The sequence below is a fragment of the Barbus barbus genome (genome assembly GCF_936440315.1).
Source record: "Barbus barbus genome assembly, chromosome: 3".
Taxonomy (NCBI): domain Eukaryota; kingdom Metazoa; phylum Chordata; class Actinopteri; order Cypriniformes; family Cyprinidae; genus Barbus; species Barbus barbus.
In genome coordinates this window covers 40,366,131-40,387,028 of record NC_136731.1, presented here as the reverse complement: position 1 = coordinate 40,387,028, position 20,898 = coordinate 40,366,131, and the positions used below count along the sequence as shown (strand labels likewise).

Sequence of the window (20,898 nt, the reverse complement as noted above, 5' to 3'; positions counted from 1 at the left end):
TGTCTGGCAACAATGGCAAGATTGGTGACCTGTAATCTGTCTCTGTTTTTAAGCCATTGATATTTTGCCAAAGGTATTGATGGCCTTATTTTGACAAATTGATGTTTTTGTCACGATAATGCTTTTTTAATCACATTAAGATTTCCACCATTGATGTTTTTAGCGATGCTTCATTGACGCTTTGTAGTCTCACCAGAGTTTGTCATTTAGATGTTGGAGGCACAAATGGTTGAATATTGTGGTGGACACACACGACTCTTGCTGTTCACGCTCTAGCTTTGTCCAAAAATACTACTATATTTACTTTATCTTTTGAATAAATTGCATAAAAACCCTGAAAATATTGAACATCCACACTAACAAAACATACATAAAATTACTAGAATTTTATCTAATTAGATAGATAGATAGATAGATAGATAGATAGATAGATAGATAGATAGATAGATAGATAGATAGATAGATAGATAGATAGATAGATAGATAGATAGATAGATAGATCATGTCATATAAAGTTTAAAAATGTTACAAAATGTACTAATAAATCAGTTACAGTTAAAATATATATTAAAGATTCTTTTTTCTTTTACATAAAATTCAGGGTTTTTTTTCTTTTCTTTTTTTTTTTTTTGATTTATGTATGTGTGTGAATGAGCAAGTGTGCATCATCAGTCAAACCATACAGGGGTCAGAAAACAGGATCACCAGGCAGGACAGATGTTCTTATGAGCCTGATGGCATCCACAGCAGTAATTTAATTTGATCTAAAGACAAACTGTGCAAAACTGTCTGAAATCTAAAAAGAAGCAGAAAAAAGGGATCGCAAGAAAGACAGAGAGCACTTGGGAGTCATGGACTGATAAAAAGCCTCTTTATGGGTTATTACAAGCACCTCTTTCATTTGCTCGCTGACACACAATGAAAAATTAGGACGAGGCACAACTGCTCCATCTCCAGCAGGGTGGAATCACCAGGAAAAGCTTGAAACTGTCGGCAGCAAGACACAACATCAATCCAGTGGCAATTAACTGTCTCTGATTGGCTAATCAGGATTTGTTTGGAAATGCAAGGCGAAGTTTTGGAGGGAAAGATCATGTGGTTCTTTACACAATAGCATCACAGGGTCATTTGCTTTCAAACAGCCCTGAAAAGTTTGTCACTGATTCTGTCTGTATTCAAAGCTTCTTGTTAATGACAGGCATGTTAATATACAGTATATGTATGTAAAGTCTAGAACATTAAATATACATTCTCTGTAACTGATTTAATATAAAAAATCTGAAAATTATTCATTATTATTCGTGAATTTTTTTTGTCTTTATATAATATTATATATATTTATTTTAATTATATATTTTAATCATATCACTGTAAGAAAAAGCAGTAATCTACAGGCAACTGTGGTTGCCAGCATTATACTGTAAAAATACAGTGTGCTACAGTTTTTTAAATTAACAGTAAAATGCTGTTTTGTCATCTACAGTATACTACTGTAATTTAGCAGTATGATGCTGGCAACCACAGCTGCCAGTAGATTACCGTTTTTTTTACAGGGAAATATTTTTGTGTATTTATTTTATTTGTTGTTATTTTATTCTATTTTATTTTAAATAATAATTGTATTTAAAAAAGGAAAAAAAAAAAGAAAATTAAAAATTAAATACATTTTACACACACACACACACACACACACACACATATATACAGTGCTGCTTGAAAGTTTGTGAACCCCTTGTGAAAATGTGAGTAATTTTAACTAAATAAGAGAGATCATACAAAATGCATGTTATTTTTATATATATATATATATATATTTATTTATTTATTTTTTTTCATTCTAATCTAAATTATATTAAAATAAAATGAGAAAAAATTCAACACAAAAACAATGCAGAAAATTAGCTGATATCTGATAACTTTTACAAATGCAACCGAGTCAATCATTCCAGTATCTCCAAGTCATGGCAAGTTCTGGAAAGAGTAAATAAACGGTAAATCCAACACTCAGAGGCCTTGAACTGACATTTTATCTCAACACCCAAACTTCATCTGTTAAAACTCAGTTACTGACTTTTATTGCCTCCGTGCAATAAAATCACAAACACAACACGATAACTGTCACAACAACTCATAACATTTTACAGAGATGGTCACGGCTGACTTCAGCCTGCCCTTCAAACGAGCTCTGAGAGTTTGGATTGGTCACTTGATAAAAGTCATTCATCACGACCGGACGTGTGGCGACGACAACTGACGTGTTCACACTGTAACAGAATCACAGGGTGACAGAGATGCTTGATGAAAGTGTAAATGACAAACGTTTAATCAACCGAAATGTAACATCAACAGCCACGGGGGCCGTAGTTAATGAGAAGTAATGGAAGAAGCCTTCTGGGGGCTTTTTTCCGTAGCGTAGGAATGTAACTCACACCATTTAGTGTGAATGGTGCGCCGTGGAACGCTTTAAATAATCATAACCTGAGATTTATGAATTGGCAAAGGAGTCCTGAAAATAGTCTGCGTGGAAAGTTCACTTAGTTTCCAACGAGACCTCAGTCTGCTCCATGATTCTGCTCTACATTTGATATCTATTCACTACAGCATTCGTAGCATATTCAAAAGACAGATATCTCAATATATCATACACTGATTGTTAAATGAAATATGACATGGCAGTTTGATAACATTTTAGTTAGGGACCAATTCTCATTATTAACTATTGGCTGTTTAGCACATATTCTGCATGACCATATTCTACATCCATACTCCCAATACCTAAAAATAACAACTACTTTATAATAAGCAGCAAATTAAGAGTTTATTGAGGCGAAAGTCATGTTAATGGTTTGTTAATAGTGAGAATTGGACCTTAAAATAAAGTGTGACTGACAGATTTTCTTTTTTCTTACACTTTCATCTGATAAAATAAAAAAAATAAATATAAAATTAAATAGAATATAAGTATAAATATATAAAACAGACATAGATATAAATATTTGTATATATCAAATGCAAAAATTGAAAATATAGTATTTTATTTTTATTTCATAAATTAAAATAAAAAATTTAATTTGGTTTTATTTTATATTTAAAATATAAAAATATATTTTAAAATATATAACTACACATTTTGTGTGCACGTTGCATGGAATGCTTTAAATAATCAAATCCTGAGATGCATGAATTGGCAAAGAATGACATTATTCAGAATTTACTGCACATTCAAAACTTGGATATCTCAAAATAAACTTAAATATTTCTCATTAAAAAAATTATTTGAGCTACATATACACACTTATTTTATGCCTATGTTTTTATCTCTGTCTACTTCTCCAAAGAAATTTAAGGAGAAATATCTAAAAATGAAGGCAAGACACCACAGGGGAAACAAAAAAAATAAAATAATAATAAATAAATATAATATATCACATCATATCATATATATATACTTTCTCCAGAGGATTCATAGCAGTATATTGAGACATTTTTTATATTACAAGTTTTCTGAAATGTTATGTTTGAATATGCAAATTTTGCATTAGCTATTAAATTATCTAATTAAATATGCACACATTTGCATACATTTCCAGAACAGAAATCTGAGCATTGTATAAAGCCAGGTTTATTTTTTTTTTTTTTGAGTTGATGGTTTTTGCATAAAGGATTTTACATATCTTGTTTTATTACTGCACACATCAGAAAATACTGTCAACAGCCAGAAAAACAACCCACATTCTGACCATGTTTTCCACTGTAGCTATGATTCAGCGTTTCTATCAGTGTGATACCTGCAGAAACATCTCGTTGCATCTTTCAGCTGTTCGGTTGCATCAGACCTCCAGAAATAAATCAGGACCTGAATTTATGCGAGTGTGTTTGTTTCGCTCCCTCTTACTTTTTCTTTCTCTCTGTTGCTTTCAGACAATGAGAAAGAGTAAAGGAGAAATGCACAAACCACACATTATGCTCTGGGCCTTTGAACTGCCAGGACGCTCGGTCCCGAATGAGAACGGCAGAAAGCAAGAAACCAGATGGATAGAACAAGCAATAAAAGAATTAAAAAGCATAAATGGAGAGATAAAAAAAAGAGAAAGATTGGGAATGGAGGGGCGCAGCTGGGTTTGCCCCGTGCACACGGAGAGTTCTGGCAAGCGAGAGTGTTCGGGGGTGTACAGGCACTATCTGCCCTCGGGGGGGACATGGTGGGGCAGGAGGGGGGAGGTGGGGGTCTCGACCCTCATCAATCTCACTCAGAACCCGCTTCAAGACACCAGAGGGGCCCAACCCCGCAGGCCAGAAACCCCCATCCTGTTCACCATACGCACGGGGGCGAGGAAAAGACCCCACTATTGTACACAGCAGGAGGATGGCACACACACTCCGAGCCGCTCCAACCGCCAACTAACTTCTCTTTTCAGGGAAATACTCCATCTAAGTTTGCGTTTGAGAATGAGAAATGATTTCAGACAGGTAAAAAAAAAAAAAGGAGAAATGGGATGTCAAAAGAAGATGGTTTAATAGTGTCACATCCCACTCTTACACTTGATCACACCCACGGCTGACACTTACTGTCAGCAAACTAGCATAATCTGTCTTCTGTGTGACACGCCACACGCCACTACCCTTTACTACTTTTAATTATTTGGGTAAATAGTTTAAAAAGATTCAAAATGATGGGACTTTTAATTGGGAAGCAGGACACTCTTAAAACCGATGGCATTTATGGTTCCACGAAGAACATCTCCATTTCACAAAAGGTTCTTTAGATCATTAAATGTTCTTTACACTAAGAATTAAATGGTTCTTTTAAGAACTTTTCACTGAAAGGTTCTTTGGGAAGCAAAAATGGTTGGTATCTGTGAAAACTCCCCTTTGGAAACTTTATTCTAAGAAAAATCAAGGGGAATAAAGATTTGCCGATAGGATCTCTTTAATATATCAATTCTTTCTCCCAGACAGCAACAAGAATAAAAGGAGAGCAAAAAACAATATAAAATAAGATATCAACACTGTCTCAAACAGGGCTATTATTGTTCATAAAAACTACAATCATAACAAAAATGTATTACTTAAAATAAACATTAACTGAAATAAAATTAAAAACGTTATAATTTAGTTTAAGTTGTATTATAACTCAGTCAAGAACTAATAACCAGAAGTTAAACACTATACAGGCATATAATACAAAACAAATAACAAATAATAAAAAAAAAAAATTTCAGCTAGTTGCCAGGACAAATTTTCTTCTTATTATTTTATTTAGATTAAGCTAACATACTGAAATAAAAATAAAACTTAAAACATAAAAATAAAACGGACAAAAACAATAACATTTCTAAACCTTTAACTCAAATTAAAATGAAAACTAAAATATTAACAAATAATCAGAGCTAATATCACTGGTCTCAAACTGTGCTCAGACACCAAAAAGTCAGATATCTCAAACTTAACTGGCAAAAAAAAAAATATTTCAGCTATAGCTACTATACATGTTCATTTGATACACTCTTATTGTTAACACTCATCTCATTTGTGTCTATTTCTCCAACGTAATTTAAGCAAAAAACATCTGAAACTGAGCTGATACTTGAATGAAACATAAATAAGACACACTGAGCTTTGGAAGAGCAAATTTCCTTTGGATACATTACTGCAAAGTATTTGAGAAAGAGAAAGAGAGACAGTATGAGTGTAAAAGTGTGTGTGTGTGTGTGTGTGTGTGTGTGTGTTTCGCCACTTTAGAACAGTAGAAGTTGTGCTCTTCACTCCCTGTGATGATAGCAGCATTGTAGCAATTAATTAAACAAAATTAATTACCCTCCTTATCATCCGAGTACACATTCACGCAAAGCACTCTCTCCATCTTTCTCTAACTCTCTCACACTCACACACACACACACACACACACACACACACACACAGTCATACACCATAACCTCATAAAGGTTGAGGACACATATACAGATGAGCAGACAAGCTTTATAAACACGGATCCTTACATCTGTGACTCATTTGCAAACTAATTTATGAACAAAACACAGACAAATGATGTATCCAAGATATATAAACCAATGTTTCCAACAAGAAACTCACATGAACTGACCAGACACACGCTACATGACTGATGTAAACCACCATGTTCACATAAACTCTTCCCATCATACATGACTATAAACATCAGCTAGAATGAGAACGAGTAGGAGAGTGAGAGAGAGAAAGATCAGGACAAGGATGGCAGAGGACAAGGGCCAAAATGTAAAAATCAATTTGCCAACTAAAACAGATGACCCTAAACTCAGTGTGGGGCTGGTAATGGTGGGGGGGCTCCCTCTGTAAATTTAATTTACGCAGCCCTACCAACTCAATTTGTGCTTCCATTTGGGGGCAGAAGAGAGAAGCGGCGCCACGGGATCAAGCGTCCCCCCAGGCCCCTGCGGCTCCTCTACATATGTTCCTCTTCCCAAACCTAATAATACCCACTCCAACCAGAGCCAGGTATCTCCGCTCTGTTTTACGCACACACTGTTTTTCTTTGCAGCGTGCAATTGTCTTTCACACACTTCTATTCTTATTGTTTCTTAGTGGCTGGGATATTACCGTACTGCTTGCATTTACGCTGTAAAAAATATTTTTGAACTGATTATTGAAGTAGCTATGCTATACAAGAAAATACTATTTCAGTTTTTCGAAAATGTCATGTTTCATCTTAATGGTTTGTGATACTTACTAGTAATTTCTGAGTGAAATTAGTTTCTACGCCATTTTTTTTCAGCGTACGTTTATGAATTTTGGCAGATGTTTTTATCCAAAGCAGCTTACATTGCTTCCAAATTATACAGTTTATTAATTCATGTATTCCCTGGGAATCAAACTCGTGACCTTGGCATTGCGAACACCATGCTATATTTAATATTTTAATGCTACATTGTTCTCACATGACCTCAATATATGCATGTTAACTTCCAGTTATGTTCTTTATATAAATATGTTACGCAAAGTTCAACTTTGCGTTAAAATGTCTTAAAACTTTTAACAGTGTGATCAAATAGTCAAGAAAATACAAAAGAATTGTTGTTGATTTTCCTTCTGCTTCATTGCTCACAATGGAAAAGTCAAGTGGAGAGCATTGCATTATGAGGTACAATATTCTGCACAGTGTGCTCTCTTTTATGATACAAATTCTATATGCATACAGATATGAATCTACAGAATATACGAACATTATGTGGCATAAATAAGTGTAGTACGGTAGCAACTGAAAGCTGTTTTTTTCTCTCTCCCAAACCAGAAGGATGGATATTTTGTAAATATAATGAGCTATACGAAATGTTTATTGTAGTTTACAATTCTAAAAATAATTATAGAAATATATGATTAAATATAACATAAAATGATATCTTGAAAATGTTGTTTAAAAATAATATAAAATTATATTTAAAACAGCTAAATAAGCAAACCCCCCCGAAAAAAATATGAGTAGCATGCTCTTCAAAAAGACTCAAAAGTCATGTTTTTGACTTTTATTCTGTTGAAATTCTCAAAGGGAGTTTTTGCTGACAGAATCATGCTTCAGTAGCTCTTTCGGCCTTGGGAAATTATGACAGACAGCTCCCGAATTTGAGGTTGTCCCGAAAGAAAATCTGCTTCCCATTTCTGTCCGTTTCGGTGTGCCTCAAAGCGACACTTTCAGCCCTGAGCAGGTTCAAACTGTGATTATTTTAGGTTTTTAGGCTATGGTTTTTATTTTTAGACTACACAAAACACCGAGGTACACGTGTAGCGATGTGACCCCACGCCAGCGTGTTTACAGACCACTAGTCTCTGATTTGCTGACAGTATGTCAGATAGATGAAGACACCGCTTTAATTCCTCAAGGATTCTTACAGCCACAAGGAAATAGTGAAAATGCGGTTTGAGATACCAACGAAAAACCACAGACAGAGAGAGAGAGAGAGACAGATAAAGAGTGAACAGGTTTGGATGGAGTGGTTACACATACAGACTGTTATATCCACATATATAATCGAGTGAGATCAGACAGGCTTCATCTAAATCTCCACCTCTTTTATTCATTTTGTCTGTCTCTATTTTCTCTTTTTCTTTCTCTCTCTCTCTCTTTCTCAGCCGCTTGGTTTCTTGCTCTATTTTCTCCCTTCCTCTGATTGGCCACAGAGGTGCTTATCTGCCCTCCGATTGGACGAGAACTCTCTCTCTCCTTCTCGCTCTCCCACTTTCTCTCCTTTTTCCCATAATGCCCATGGTTGGTGAGCAGGAGCTAAGGGTCTGTCCAATCATTGTCTGAGCCATCAATCAAAGCTGACGGGCCCAAACGACATGAAAAGAAACCTCAGTGGCAGCCATTAACCGAACACCCCCCACCACCCCTCTCTCTCCCTCTCTCTCTCTCCCTCTCTCAACCCCCCGTGCTTTGTTTTCCTTTCAGCAGACAAAAACGGACTGACAAGATGGAGGGTTGGACATTAATCAAACCACCCCATGGAACCACCTCTTCCTCCTGATAATAAATAAATTCCACTCTTCTCATTGGACAGATGCTCGCATTTTCGCCCTGCTTTTCCTCCTCCTCCTCCTTGCTCGTTCACGCTCACTCTCTCGGTTTTAAGGATCCTCATCTGCTCTCAGTCAGAGTAATTCCCCACAGATCAGAGCAGGGCAGGTGTTTGCTTCACCCTCATCCCTCTCCAGGGGCCGTGTTGCCCTGACAACTGACCATCCCGAGCCTCGTTCATGGCTGCCGTATGCGTGTTCTGTTTGGTTTGGACCAATGGTCACCCCCTGTGTTTTAATTGAACACGCACTTCTCAGCGGGAGAACATGCAGAGAAAGGAACAGCCGCAAAAACACGTCCTTGCTACATGCATGACTATGAATGTCAACTGTGCTCAGACCGTTGCGTCTGTACGAATGGTTTTCTCAGAGTCTTGCTGGTGGAAAATCACACTCAGCCCAAGAGAATGAATATAAAAACAGCCTTTGTTGATTTGGAAACATGACAGCTGGTCTTTTCCTGTCCTACTGCCGTGACAGACAGAACAACAAGATTCCCAAGATGAGTCAAAGCCTTCTAATTAAAACCGAACTGAGGGTTATTGAAGAATGTGTCCGTGTTCAAAATAACAAAGCACAATGCAACACAGCTGTTTGGGTTTGTATTCATCCAAACGAAACAAAACCAACTATAAGAAAGCAACACAAAACAAAAACAAAACAGCTGTTTGGACTTATATAATATTATAAAAGATCGAAACAAAACACAGCATTACTGTTTGATCTTGTTTTAAACAAATGCAAGATCGAAATGAAAAAAGAAACAGCTGTTTGGACTTATATTATACAAACAAAACACCTAAACAAAACAAAAAGTATAGCAATGCAACAAAAAACTGGTTTGTTTTGCACATATACAAAGTCAAAACAAAACAGAAGGATTGTTTGATCTTGTATTACACAAATGCCATATCAAACAAAACAAGACAAGAAAAGAAAAAGAAAAAAAGAACAGAAAAGAAACTGCAGTTTGGGTTTATATTATACATAATTAAAGAACCAAACAAAACAAAGAAAACAAAACAAAACAACAACAACAAACAAACAGTGGTTTGAGCTTACACATGCAAAAAATTCACACACAAAAAAGACCTATTATACACAGACAAAATCCTAACAAAACAAAAAGCATAGAAGATACAAACAAAACCAAAAAAAAATGTCAGTCTCCACTTTCGGTCTACCTCAAAGTAGAAAAAAATAAACCAAACCAAAAAAAGTGGTTTGAGCCTACACGTGCAAAAACATTCACACAAAATAAGTAAAAAAAAGTAATTTGAGCTATTATACATAGACAAAATCCGAACAAAGCTAAACAAAGCATAAAAAATTAAAAAATTAAAATTGACAAAAAAAATTGCCAGTCTGCACTTACTTTCTACATCAAAGTAGAATAAAATAAACCAAAAAAAAAGGTTGGTTGAGCTTATATTATACATCCAAATATACAGACAAAACAAAAATAAAAAAAACTGTGGTTATTACTTTTATTATACATACAAAAGAACAAACAAGATATACAAAACATACAAACAAAACAAAGAAAAGCAAAAGAAAACTAAAAACGTAAAAGTTTATATATGCAAATAAATCAGACATTTGTATATAAAAAAGGTCATTTGAGCTATTATGTATAGAAACAAAATCTGAACAAAACAAACCGAAACAAAACAAAAAGCAAACAAACAAAAACATCAGTCTGCACTTCTACTTTCTACATACAAAAGATCCAGACAAAAAGTAGAAAAAAAAAAAAAGTGATTGGAGCTTGTATTATATACAAAAGATGCAAACAAAACAAAGCAAAAATCAACAAAGCATGTGTGAATGTAGTCCTTAATTGCAGAGTCTAATCCCTGAAAGAACAATATATTTTATGACTGGGATTAAGATGATTGAATTAGACTCTTTCTGCTACTGGAAGGCTGAATAAAAGTGCAATGTCATTTAACGGCACAGAAGTACAACTGATAGATCATGATTCCGTCGGGGAGGATCTTTCCCGCCGAACCATTTTTTCCTCCCCTTGACAGGTAGAAGAAGACAAATGAAAAGTTAAGATGGCACGTGGAGGCGTGTTAGTGAGCCGCAACGGGTACCGTGGCACCCTGCCTTGCAGGGCATTGTGGGATATGTCCTCCACCGAAGTGGCTGCCCAGATGACATATTACAGCTCTGCAGGAAACGCATGGGCCTACAGGAGGAGGTGTTTCTCCTGCGTTCTGCAAACGTTTAATTTCGGTTGTCCTCCCTGCTGCTTTTACCCAGGTTCAGCGAGAGCCCCGCGGAGGGCCGAGGCGTGTTTGCGTTGGCCCCTTCAGAGAAGGATGCGAGCCCAGAGGACTGTTTAATGCTCCAACTTTCAACTTTGAAGTTTTCTTTGACTGCGCTGCGAAAATATTGGCGAATGCAGCTGAAGCACTTCTAATATTCGTAAATCAACTGGAGCCTTCAGAGATCAAATGGCTGCGCCGTAGCGCCGTTTGAAATATTCGCTTCCTCGCAACGTTTACATCCTCGCATTAGATAAAAGAAAACATTCTGGGAGAGGCCTCCATCCTGGTGGCCAATTCAAAGCGATTTACGCACTCACACAACACGCCGCCGATAACACGACGACACAATGAGGACACAAAAGAAGCCCATTGATTTGCTGTTAGCAGATCTGATGAGTGGAAATACAGGCAGAGCCTGTAAGATGGCTGGATCGGTGAAGATATCGTCCCCAGTGCGACGCCGCAGTTTTCCCGAACCCCAATCTGTTGTATCATTGACACATAAATGGATTAGGGTCATGTATCACTGATAATGGTCTAGCCCAATGCTGGTGTGTCTGCGGTTCGGGTTGTGTGTGCGCGATAAGGCCTATTGATTATGTACCATATGCAGTTCCCACGCCGTACTTTGTGCCATGTGTTCGGTGATGTGTTTTTTCCCCAGAAAGGGGTGGGTGCGGTGATACAGCTGGTGAGTGCGGGGTTAATTTACTCACACAGCCGTTGGCCTTCAGGAGCCCGCGTGCTTCTGTCTGGAAAGGTAAAAAACGTGTGTGTTTTTGTGCAGCCGATTCAATAAGCTTCTACGAACAGAATCTGCAATCACAACAAAAAAAAAGACGCCACACGTTCAAGACAGACAAGTCCTTTTTAATGGATATAATCACAGTGGTTTTGAAATGAGAACTGTACTGCTGCGTTTTCTGACTGATAAGGCCACAGTGAGGAGTCCGATATAAGAGGCGTGTGTGTATTTCACATTACACACAGAAAATATATTCACATTACTCGCCGGGGCACACTTTCAACATGTGATCAACTAAAATACCACAAGTCTGAACTACATCAATCACGATGCAACCCCCCTACCAAGTGACATCCATGTCATTTTACAGGAGAGCGATGCTTAACCATCTGCCACTGTGTTCACAGCTTTAGTCTACTTGGTTTCGAAGTTTTAGCACACGACAAACAGTGTGTGATAACGTCTGGCAGTGATGCTGGAGGTACGTCAAAGCTACTGTTTTCCATCTACTTCTAACTCCAGGGTTCGTTTTGCAATTTCAAATCAATAAGAAGTCACAGTTTTGTGTAATAAACATGATAAAAATCATACACGCATAGTTTGTCATGAACTCTGCAGCTTAGACAAAACCTTTCAAATACTTAAAAGGATAGTTCACTCAAAAACAGGGCTGCACGATTTGTGGGAAAAAATTCATTGCATTTAAAAAAAAAAAATAAAGCTCCAGGTTAGCTGTGCTTGTTTGTTAGGCGGCACAATTTGGCCCAAAATTTTTATTCTAATAATAGTAATAACTAATAGTATTATTAAATAAAATATTTAAATAATAATAACTCTTAATATTGTAATATTTCAATGCAAAATAAAATGTATTTAAGAACATTTTTTAATTTTATAGTACAACTGTAAAATTACAATACTAATATTTTTTTGCTGTTTTAATTTGTTCTTTTTTAAAATGTTAAGCCATCAAACTTTTATTTTGTCAGAAAACTGCAAGAGATTCTCTTGCTGACAACAGTCTGTTTACAAGGGCATCTCATTACAAATTTGTGACAATGGTTGAGTTCCCAAATGTATGTTATAGGAGACTCAAAGCACAGCACAAGCAGATATTTAATGCAAACTGAGCAGCTCTGAGATACTGAAAACACTGGATCATGAGTTGCTCCTGTGTAAATGAACCCAGTATTGCGCTTCACTCTGAAACTCTGCTTATTAAATTAAACTGCAGCCTTTGCGTTTTGATAATCGGTTTCGGTTTTATTTTGATGAACCATGCAGCCTTACTCAAAAATGAAAATTCTGTCATAATTTACTCACCCTCATGTCATTTCAAACCGCAATAAATGAAGTAAATGATGACAGAACTTTTTCTGAACTATCCCTTTAAGTTTAATAACAGAATTTTGTGTCGTTAAATTTGATTTTAATTCTTCAACTAAATATGTTCACTGGGTATGCCCAATGAAAGTCAACACTCAATGCTCAAACGTTGCTCTCTCCTTCTCAAATGAGCCCACCAATGGACCATCAGCTGGATGTGGCCTTTTCCGAAGACTCTTGGCCTCATTCTGAAGCTTCTGTCGTATGTAGCCCTTTATTTCCGAATCAGTCTTTCCGGGGAAGAACCGCTGCACTGTCCCTGTGGAGAATGTTTCACTGGTAATCAAAACTGCAAACTTGAGACCACAATTAATCACAAATTTCACAATGGCCTGATTGCAGTTAATGAAATGGAACTGAACGCATTCTCAAAGTAACTAAAGGACGCCCGCCGTTCAGTACTTGTTACAAACAGTCTCTTATACGTACTCAGAATGGCCTGGATCTCGTGTGCTGGAAGAGCTGGCTTAGGCATCCCTCGCTTGCTGTTGACGATGCCTGAGATGGAGTGAGAGGCCAGACAGTCTCTGTCGTAGAGGCTGCGCAGCAGGTCATTGGTGAGTTTCTGAGCGGTGGTCCCTGTATTGCAGCGCTCCAGGAGATCAGCAGTGAAAACCTGGAGAGGAAACAAAAAAAGTTGCTGTGGATGAGCTACAAAAATGTGAATATGTGAAGTGACATACTGCCAAGTATGGTGACCCATACTCGGAATTCGTGCTCTGCATTTAACCCATCCAACGTGCACACACACAGCAGTGAACACACACACAGCAGTGAACACACACACACCGTGAACACACACCCGGAAAAACTGATTATGAAACCAAATGAAAATAATTGACAATAAATACTATCACTGATTAGTCAGGTCTTTCGTATGGTACAAAATGCATTACAAGAACCTAAAAACACATTTAATTTCATTTTACTGCTTTTTTAATGCAAGCATTTCTATGCAAAACAATGCATTCTAACAGAGAGTCATTGTTACACTTTAAATATTTAATAGAGATATTATTATAACATCAAACCGTAGTTTTAAATAAGCCACAACTCAACTCGAAATCATAAATGCAGGTAATAATATTTTTACAGAAACAAACAATAATTTTAAATCATGCATAATTCATATTTATCCAAATAATTGTTCATACTTAGTTTAAACAACCAAAATTATTAAAATTACCAAACCAAACTGTTATGCTGCTTTTAATTGATGATGACAAATTACACATTTTCAACATATATATATATATATATATATATATATTTTTTTTTTTTTTTTTTTTTTTTTTTCACAACATAAAATGAGTTTATACAGCAACCTTTACTTTAAAATAATTTTGGGCACAATGTATACATTACTTCAATTTTGTTTGTAGGAAAGAATTGCACATGATTTTCAGTTAATCAAGGAAATAACTAATAGATCAATCAGTTACTAAAATAGTCATTAATTGCAGCCCCACAAAAAATAGTAACATAAAACAGCAACTAACTCATCTAAAAAAAAACTACAACAACAACTGAACACAGGATTCTGTATAGAACTTTTTTTGTTGTATTTATTTATTTTAAAAATATTTTACATTATTATTTTTTATACAATATGTTTGGACCCAATGTAAACATCACTTCACTTTTCACATTGTTCGATTGAGATTTTCTGCTATTTATACTACTTATTGAAAATAGTGGCAATTATCTAGCCTCAGTATTGTAGTACATTATAAAACAGTACATAATAATAATATATTGAACATAAATTATAGTTTTCATTCAAATTATTAAATGGATGCCACCTTATTGGGACAATAAAGCCCTCCCAACACCTACCCTAACCCTACCCGATACTTTATTTACTTTTTGATTATTTCCTTATTTTTTATTGAAAATAAATGCCTTTCCGATGTGATATGAGATTTGAAAAGGGAGAAAAAAAATTAGGCAAAAGCCGGGTTCGAACTTGGGTCGATCGAGTTAAAAAGCACACGCCTTACCACCTACACCACTGAAACTGAAGCTAAACAAGGGTCTTTTTTCAGTGTTGACTGTCCCAAATACGCGTTGGTGGGCGGAGTTAGTGCAAATGGCCTCTGCCAACAAGGCGGGCTATTTGCACTTAGTGTAAATAGCCACTCTGAAAAAATAAATAAATAAAAACAGCAACTGTGGCTAAAACACAACTTTTTATTTCAAAGCAATTAAACACATGGAATTCTATGAACAACTTTTATCAAAATGCACATTAAATAAAAAAAAAATTAGACATTCAAAAGCTGACTGTAGAGGCACCTAAAATGTAACGCTTACTTTTTGTTCGGGAAGTGTTCCATTCCGTTGAGGCATTGTTTGTGTGACCTCATACTGACCACACCCCTGCTGCTCTGAACTTGTACATTCAGCTGTTCTTCCACTAAGCACCCTTGGAGGAGAAATGTGACTGGGTGGCCCGTTTCTCTCGAGCTCCTTTGAAATGCTGGGAGTTGCAGCTTCGTGGCTGCCACACAGCCATCTATCACTCTTCTCGATCAGCTCTTCAAGTGTCTGAGCCAGCTTCCCACAAGCTGTACAAAAAAAGCATGAATTTAGCCTGGAATTGTCTCACAACAAGAGATAACCTGTTGTGTAACATAGCACACCACAGTAACACTAAATCATTCTTTGACATGACGTTTCCTCATGAACTTGCTGAACTTTTCCTCAAATTGAAATGATCTTGAAACATGAAATGATCTGTGAACGAGCAGGTTTTCAGTGAGCTTTCAGCTTGATGCACGTCTTTCCCTGCCAATGGAAATGCATTGCTGTAAAATTAAAAACTAAACCCAGAAAGGACAATTTGCCACATTTCAAGTCCACTGCTTTACCGGTAAGGCTTCTGATTTGCTCTCGAAGGCCGTCCATCTCCCTCTGCATACTCAACACCATGGCGATAAGCTCCGCCCTTGAACGTGATTGGAGGCTTCCGAGCACCTGGAAGAAGATTATCCACGTTACATTATAAACTGAGTGGACACATGTGTTCAAACTTGTATCAGTAATTTACCAAAGCTGCCCAAAAACAAGTGTTTGGAGCTGAACGAGTTTGGCTCCAAATCCTCAAGAGCATTGCACAAGTAAGAAGCTTAATTTAATTTATGCAGTGAGTTAAATTTTAGATTATTAATAAAGTAGCCCAAAAGTGGAATGTTGTGCCATATTACCTCCATAGTAAAATCTGCACCCCTTGTTGCATCTCCAATGGGCTTGTCAACCTCAAAAGCCTGTTTGAGAGCAATCAAAATAAATATGAAACCAGTGGTCCTAGTTTGGTTTGTAACTTCAAAATAACATTGGCTAGCAATGTAAAATGATCAGTGTGGGGTTCTTCACATTGGCAGAACCACTGGATAACCTTCTGAACATGCCTCAAATGGAAATGACATAATTAGAGATTTCATGATATATTTTAAGTGCCTCAAAACCATTCCCTCATGGTGGGATCCCTGAAGGAACTGATGGCAGTCTCGCAGGAACTCATCACGTATAAGCTCCTCTGAACTGATTTTCCTTTTCGAAATGCATCCTAAAAAATCTCCAGAGGCTTTTGGCAGAATGATAATCTGAGGAAGTCCAAATGACGCCTCCAGTGTCTTCATTTTTACAGTATGTGATCCTATTAACCCTCATTAAACTAGGCTACAAATACAAGTCTGGAATAAATGACTTAAAGCTCCTTAAGCACATGGAAGATGCAGTTGATCTACCATATATTTTCATTATTTATTACAGCTTACTATCAAAATCTTAATGGCTACAAATGTTAAGAAATGTCACTGGAACAGATGTGTTAATCTATTCAGCAATGCTTATAAGCTAAAAAAAACAAACTGATTACAATATTGATTCAGCAATAAACAGGAACAGACCTTTGTTTTGAACTTAATATAGTCAGCATTGCAAGACGAGATGTCCTCTCCATTTAGCTCTCTCCATTTCCTCCTCTTCGCCGGCTCTTGCTGAAAGACAGTCACATAATTAAACCAAGGGAGTGCAAAACAATGACACATACGGAACAAAAGCTTGATGTTTACATACACTGAGGACGTGGTTCGCCCTCGCGCCGGTTCCTTCGGGTGTCTCTTCGTATCCCTCGCATCCATTATACAGGATGCGCTTTGCTATTGTTTTTCTCCTCATCTTCCGCCCATTAGTCGTTTTCCTCGTCGAAAAGCCGTCCGGTTCTTTATCATGCCGGTCATGGCCACGCGCAGATCCGTGACAGCCTGATGACTTTCACGCTCGTGGCATTTCGATTAAAGTTAAAGACATTCTCTGGCGTCTCAACATCACGAGTGCGTCTTGAAACGCTTGAAAACGAGTAAAATGTGTGGAAAAGACACCCGAAAAGTTTTAACAGTGGCATGTCTTAAATCTATAAGAAAAAAGACATTATAAAACTGCTCATAATCTGTTAAAGACATGGTATGTATTTGCTAGTGGTCATTTTGCTAATGCAAAGCTCACATCTGAGTTTGGTGAAAGTGAGATTAATTATAGAGTAGTTAATAGTTAGCTATTTGTAATGATCCCTGCTATTTTGCATTAGTTAGCATTGGTTTACTGGCACATCCCACAAAATACTGCACAATTCAGTCTCCCATGACCCTTTTTAAATATTAGAGATATTAATCCCATATTTTTGTTGTGTTGCATATGTTTGATAAACTATTATCTAACATAAAATTAACCTATGAAATGTATCTAGCTTTAAACACATAAAATGTCTTCATTCCCTCTGGAAATATGGGGTTTTGACCTACATGACTCGTAACTGTCATGATCTAATGAAATTTAATCAGTTGTAGTACAACACTTTTTAATCATAAACAAATTATTATCAAAAACAATATATATCCATTCACTTTCAGAGGGCAGTTAAATATTTTATTTTCTGAATTTTTACACCTATTGGAGAGATCACTGCATTAGTCAAGCTCAACCATGGTAACCAAATTATTGTAAATTTATTGGAATTGTTATTATACAACAGATTGGATTTTTTCTTAATTACAAGCTTTATATAGCTAGATGAACACAAGCTAAATGTATTTGCCTAAAATTAAAGTATAATATAAAATAAAATATGTTGTCTAAAATAAAACAAGAACAACACTACAAAAACCAGAAGATGTGAAATGATTTCTCCCACATTATAGAGAGACTTTATAGGTCACTTTCTTTTTTTTATTCACTTGTTCTTTTTTTGGCTGTGTGAGCACAGATTGCAGTGGGAGGTCAGGAAAGGGTTGACCCCATGCATTCCCAGGTGAGGTACAGTGAGCACTAAGTGTATCCAGAAGCACCTGAGGTTGTAAAAGAGAGGCCTCTGCAGGGATGGGAGGAGGGAAGCACCTCTGTGCTGGAACAAAGTGGATCCTGTAACTCATTAAAGCAGGCTGGGGATCACAAAAGGTCAATCATATAGTGTCATGTGCACCAGTACTGTCTGTCTTATATGCACAGTGAATATGGGGCAGTTTAAATGACGCCTCGTTTGATCCGATCACAAGTGCTCAGACAAGATAGATCATGTCATGTCCTGCTAGTAAAATGACTCAAAGACTACAGAATTACATCGTTACGGAAAATAAGCAGTATGCACTTACATGCTGGATGAAAGAGAACTGGCACCTTTTCTTATGACAGTGATTAGACAAGCATGAAAGCTACACTACATTAAAGTTAGGATCTTTTGAGAACTTTGTTCTAACTTACATGAACAAAACGACCTGCTGGATCCACCGTGACGCTTCTGATCTGCAGAGACCAAACATGAAGATCCGTGACTAAAGCACCTCTTACATCACAGCAGATGTTATTACAGTCCAGACTACAAATGTGACAGCAGAGCCCCCATTTCTCACTCAGACAGACCGATTATTGATCTCTGCCCTGCATATTGCAGCCTCTTGAGAGGCTCCGAACCAGCATAAGGAGGAGTATTGATGATATATTGATTTGCATTCTTTTATTTACTTTACCCATAAGGCCTTTCACCTCTCTTCTAACAAATCAATTGCACATACAGCATAAAGCTTCTTTTCTGGGTCACAAGCTGCCATTCTCCATTTATTCTGAGAGCAGCTTTGAAGTCTGTCTTGTGACTGTCAGACTTGCCTATGCATGAGAATTCGTCCTAATTAAAGGACCTTATGTCTAAAAAAAATAAAATAAAAAAATACTGGAGCCAAATGTCTTAACACCAGTTCATGACACCAGTCATTCATGACACCAGTGAGCAACAAAATAAATTAATAAATACATTTTGATAATGTTTCCTGCATCGTTATTACGTGCAAACACTATTTAAACAGTTTAGTAATATTAATTGGAAAGAACCAGTTAACATATGGCATGGTTGCAAATGTCTCAAAGTTAATTCAATCAAAAATAGACAAAAAAATACAAATAAAATATATATTAATATATAAATATACAAATTAATTAGCACACGGTATATATATGCCCATACTTGCATCTCTAAACTAATAAAGAACACTGTGTATTATAATTGCCTTTTTGACCAGAGAAGAACAGAGAGTAGAGCATGTAATAAATAATCAAACATTTTTTATTTAATTCCCTTAATAGATTAATACAAATATATTATAAAATATGATATATTAGTATTTATATAGATTAATAAAGATCATAATAGCATAATTTATACAGTATAGACAAACTATTTATACATTACATACTATTATTTTAAGACTTTTTGTGGAGGTGCTACTTAAATAAGTGCATGTTATAAATATTTTTTTTAAAATAATAATTTATAGTAATATAATGGTCACACTCCAATGGAACAAGCAAGCAAGCAAGCACGGAGGAGGAATTCACAAACAAGAGTCTTTAATCATCCAACAGGGAGCATAGGAGGCACAGGAAACACAAGGAATGACGTTCAGAACCGACCAACACTAACAGAAGGACTGGGGCTTTTAAACACAGGATAATTGGGGAAGACGACGAGGCACACCTGGACTCAAATAAACAATCAACATGAGGAAAAAGCTGGGTCACAGGGAACAAAACACACACAAAATAGTCCACAATCCTGACATATCGCCACCCTCCCGGAAGGTGCGTCCTCACACTGTAGTAACATCCAAAGGGGGGGGCGGGCGGGAACTAAGGAGGAGGCTCAGGAGGAGGACGGACACCCGGGAGGGGGCCGGCAGACAGAGACCAAGGAGGCGACGAAGGAGGGAGGAGCCAGGGAAGAGACAGGAGGGACCCGGAGCAGGAGGCGCACAGCTGGACCCAGGCCAAAGCCGTGAAGATGGCCCACGGTGGAGCCGACGGAGGGAGGAGCCATGGAGGAGGGATGGCCACCGACTCCAGGGGGCCGGCAAACGGCGGCGGAACAGGTGGTGGAGACGGAGAGCCAACGAGCCAGGGGGATGCTGAAGATCCGGGGGGCCAGGGTGGAGCCGAGGGCCCTGGCGACCGAGGTAGAGACCCGGAGATCCGCAGCGAAGCCGGAGCAACTGAGGACCCAGGTGGAGCTGAAGGGAGGAAGGAGCCCAACGGAGCCGGTGGGACGGAGCGACGAGGCGCAGCCAGAGGAGGCGATGGCGGGTCGACACTCGACCAAGGTGGAGCCGGAGCGACGAGGGAGCCCGGTGGAGCTGGTGGATCGATGGGTGACGGTGGAGGTGAGGGAGCTAGGAGCCGAGGTGGAGCCACTGGGTCTACGGGCCGAGGCGGAGTCCGGGCCTCGGAGGCGGAGGCGAGGGATACTCCAGCCTCGGCGATGCTGAGGGCGAGCGGGGGAGCTGCCAGACGACAGAGGTGGAGGAGGCAGGAGAGGGTGGGAGGGCGGTCATTTTCGAGGAGCGGGCACTGGAGGATCGTCTGCCCCCTCTCTGTCCA

General features: G+C 37.7%; 1 protein-coding gene across 2 annotated transcripts; it reads right to left on the bottom strand.

The window, feature by feature from the left end:
- Nucleotides 1-12,544: 12,544 nt before the first annotated feature.
- Nucleotides 12,545-17,217, bottom strand: LOC306860070 (uncharacterized protein). Of its 2 annotated transcripts, XR_013783357.1 has the most exons (7): nucleotides 17,056-17,167; nucleotides 16,887-16,976; nucleotides 16,182-16,241; nucleotides 15,846-15,951; nucleotides 15,289-15,762; nucleotides 13,405-13,591; nucleotides 12,545-13,234 (listed from the first exon to the last, which is right to left on the bottom strand). XR_013783357.1 is itself a non-coding variant. In XM_079401596.1 (5 exons), exons 1-5 carry the CDS (start codon nucleotides 17,155-17,157, stop codon nucleotides 15,656-15,658), a joined length of 465 nt encoding a protein of 154 aa, XP_079257722.1. In that variant the 5' UTR covers nucleotides 17,158-17,217; the 3' UTR covers nucleotides 15,147-15,655. The 2 variants fall into 2 exon arrangements, 1 of the variants encoding a protein (XP_079257722.1); XM_079401596.1 differs by lacking the exons at nucleotides 12,545-13,234; nucleotides 13,405-13,591 and having other exon boundaries at nucleotides 15,147-15,762; nucleotides 17,056-17,217.
- Nucleotides 17,218-20,898: the final 3,681 nt, after the last annotated feature.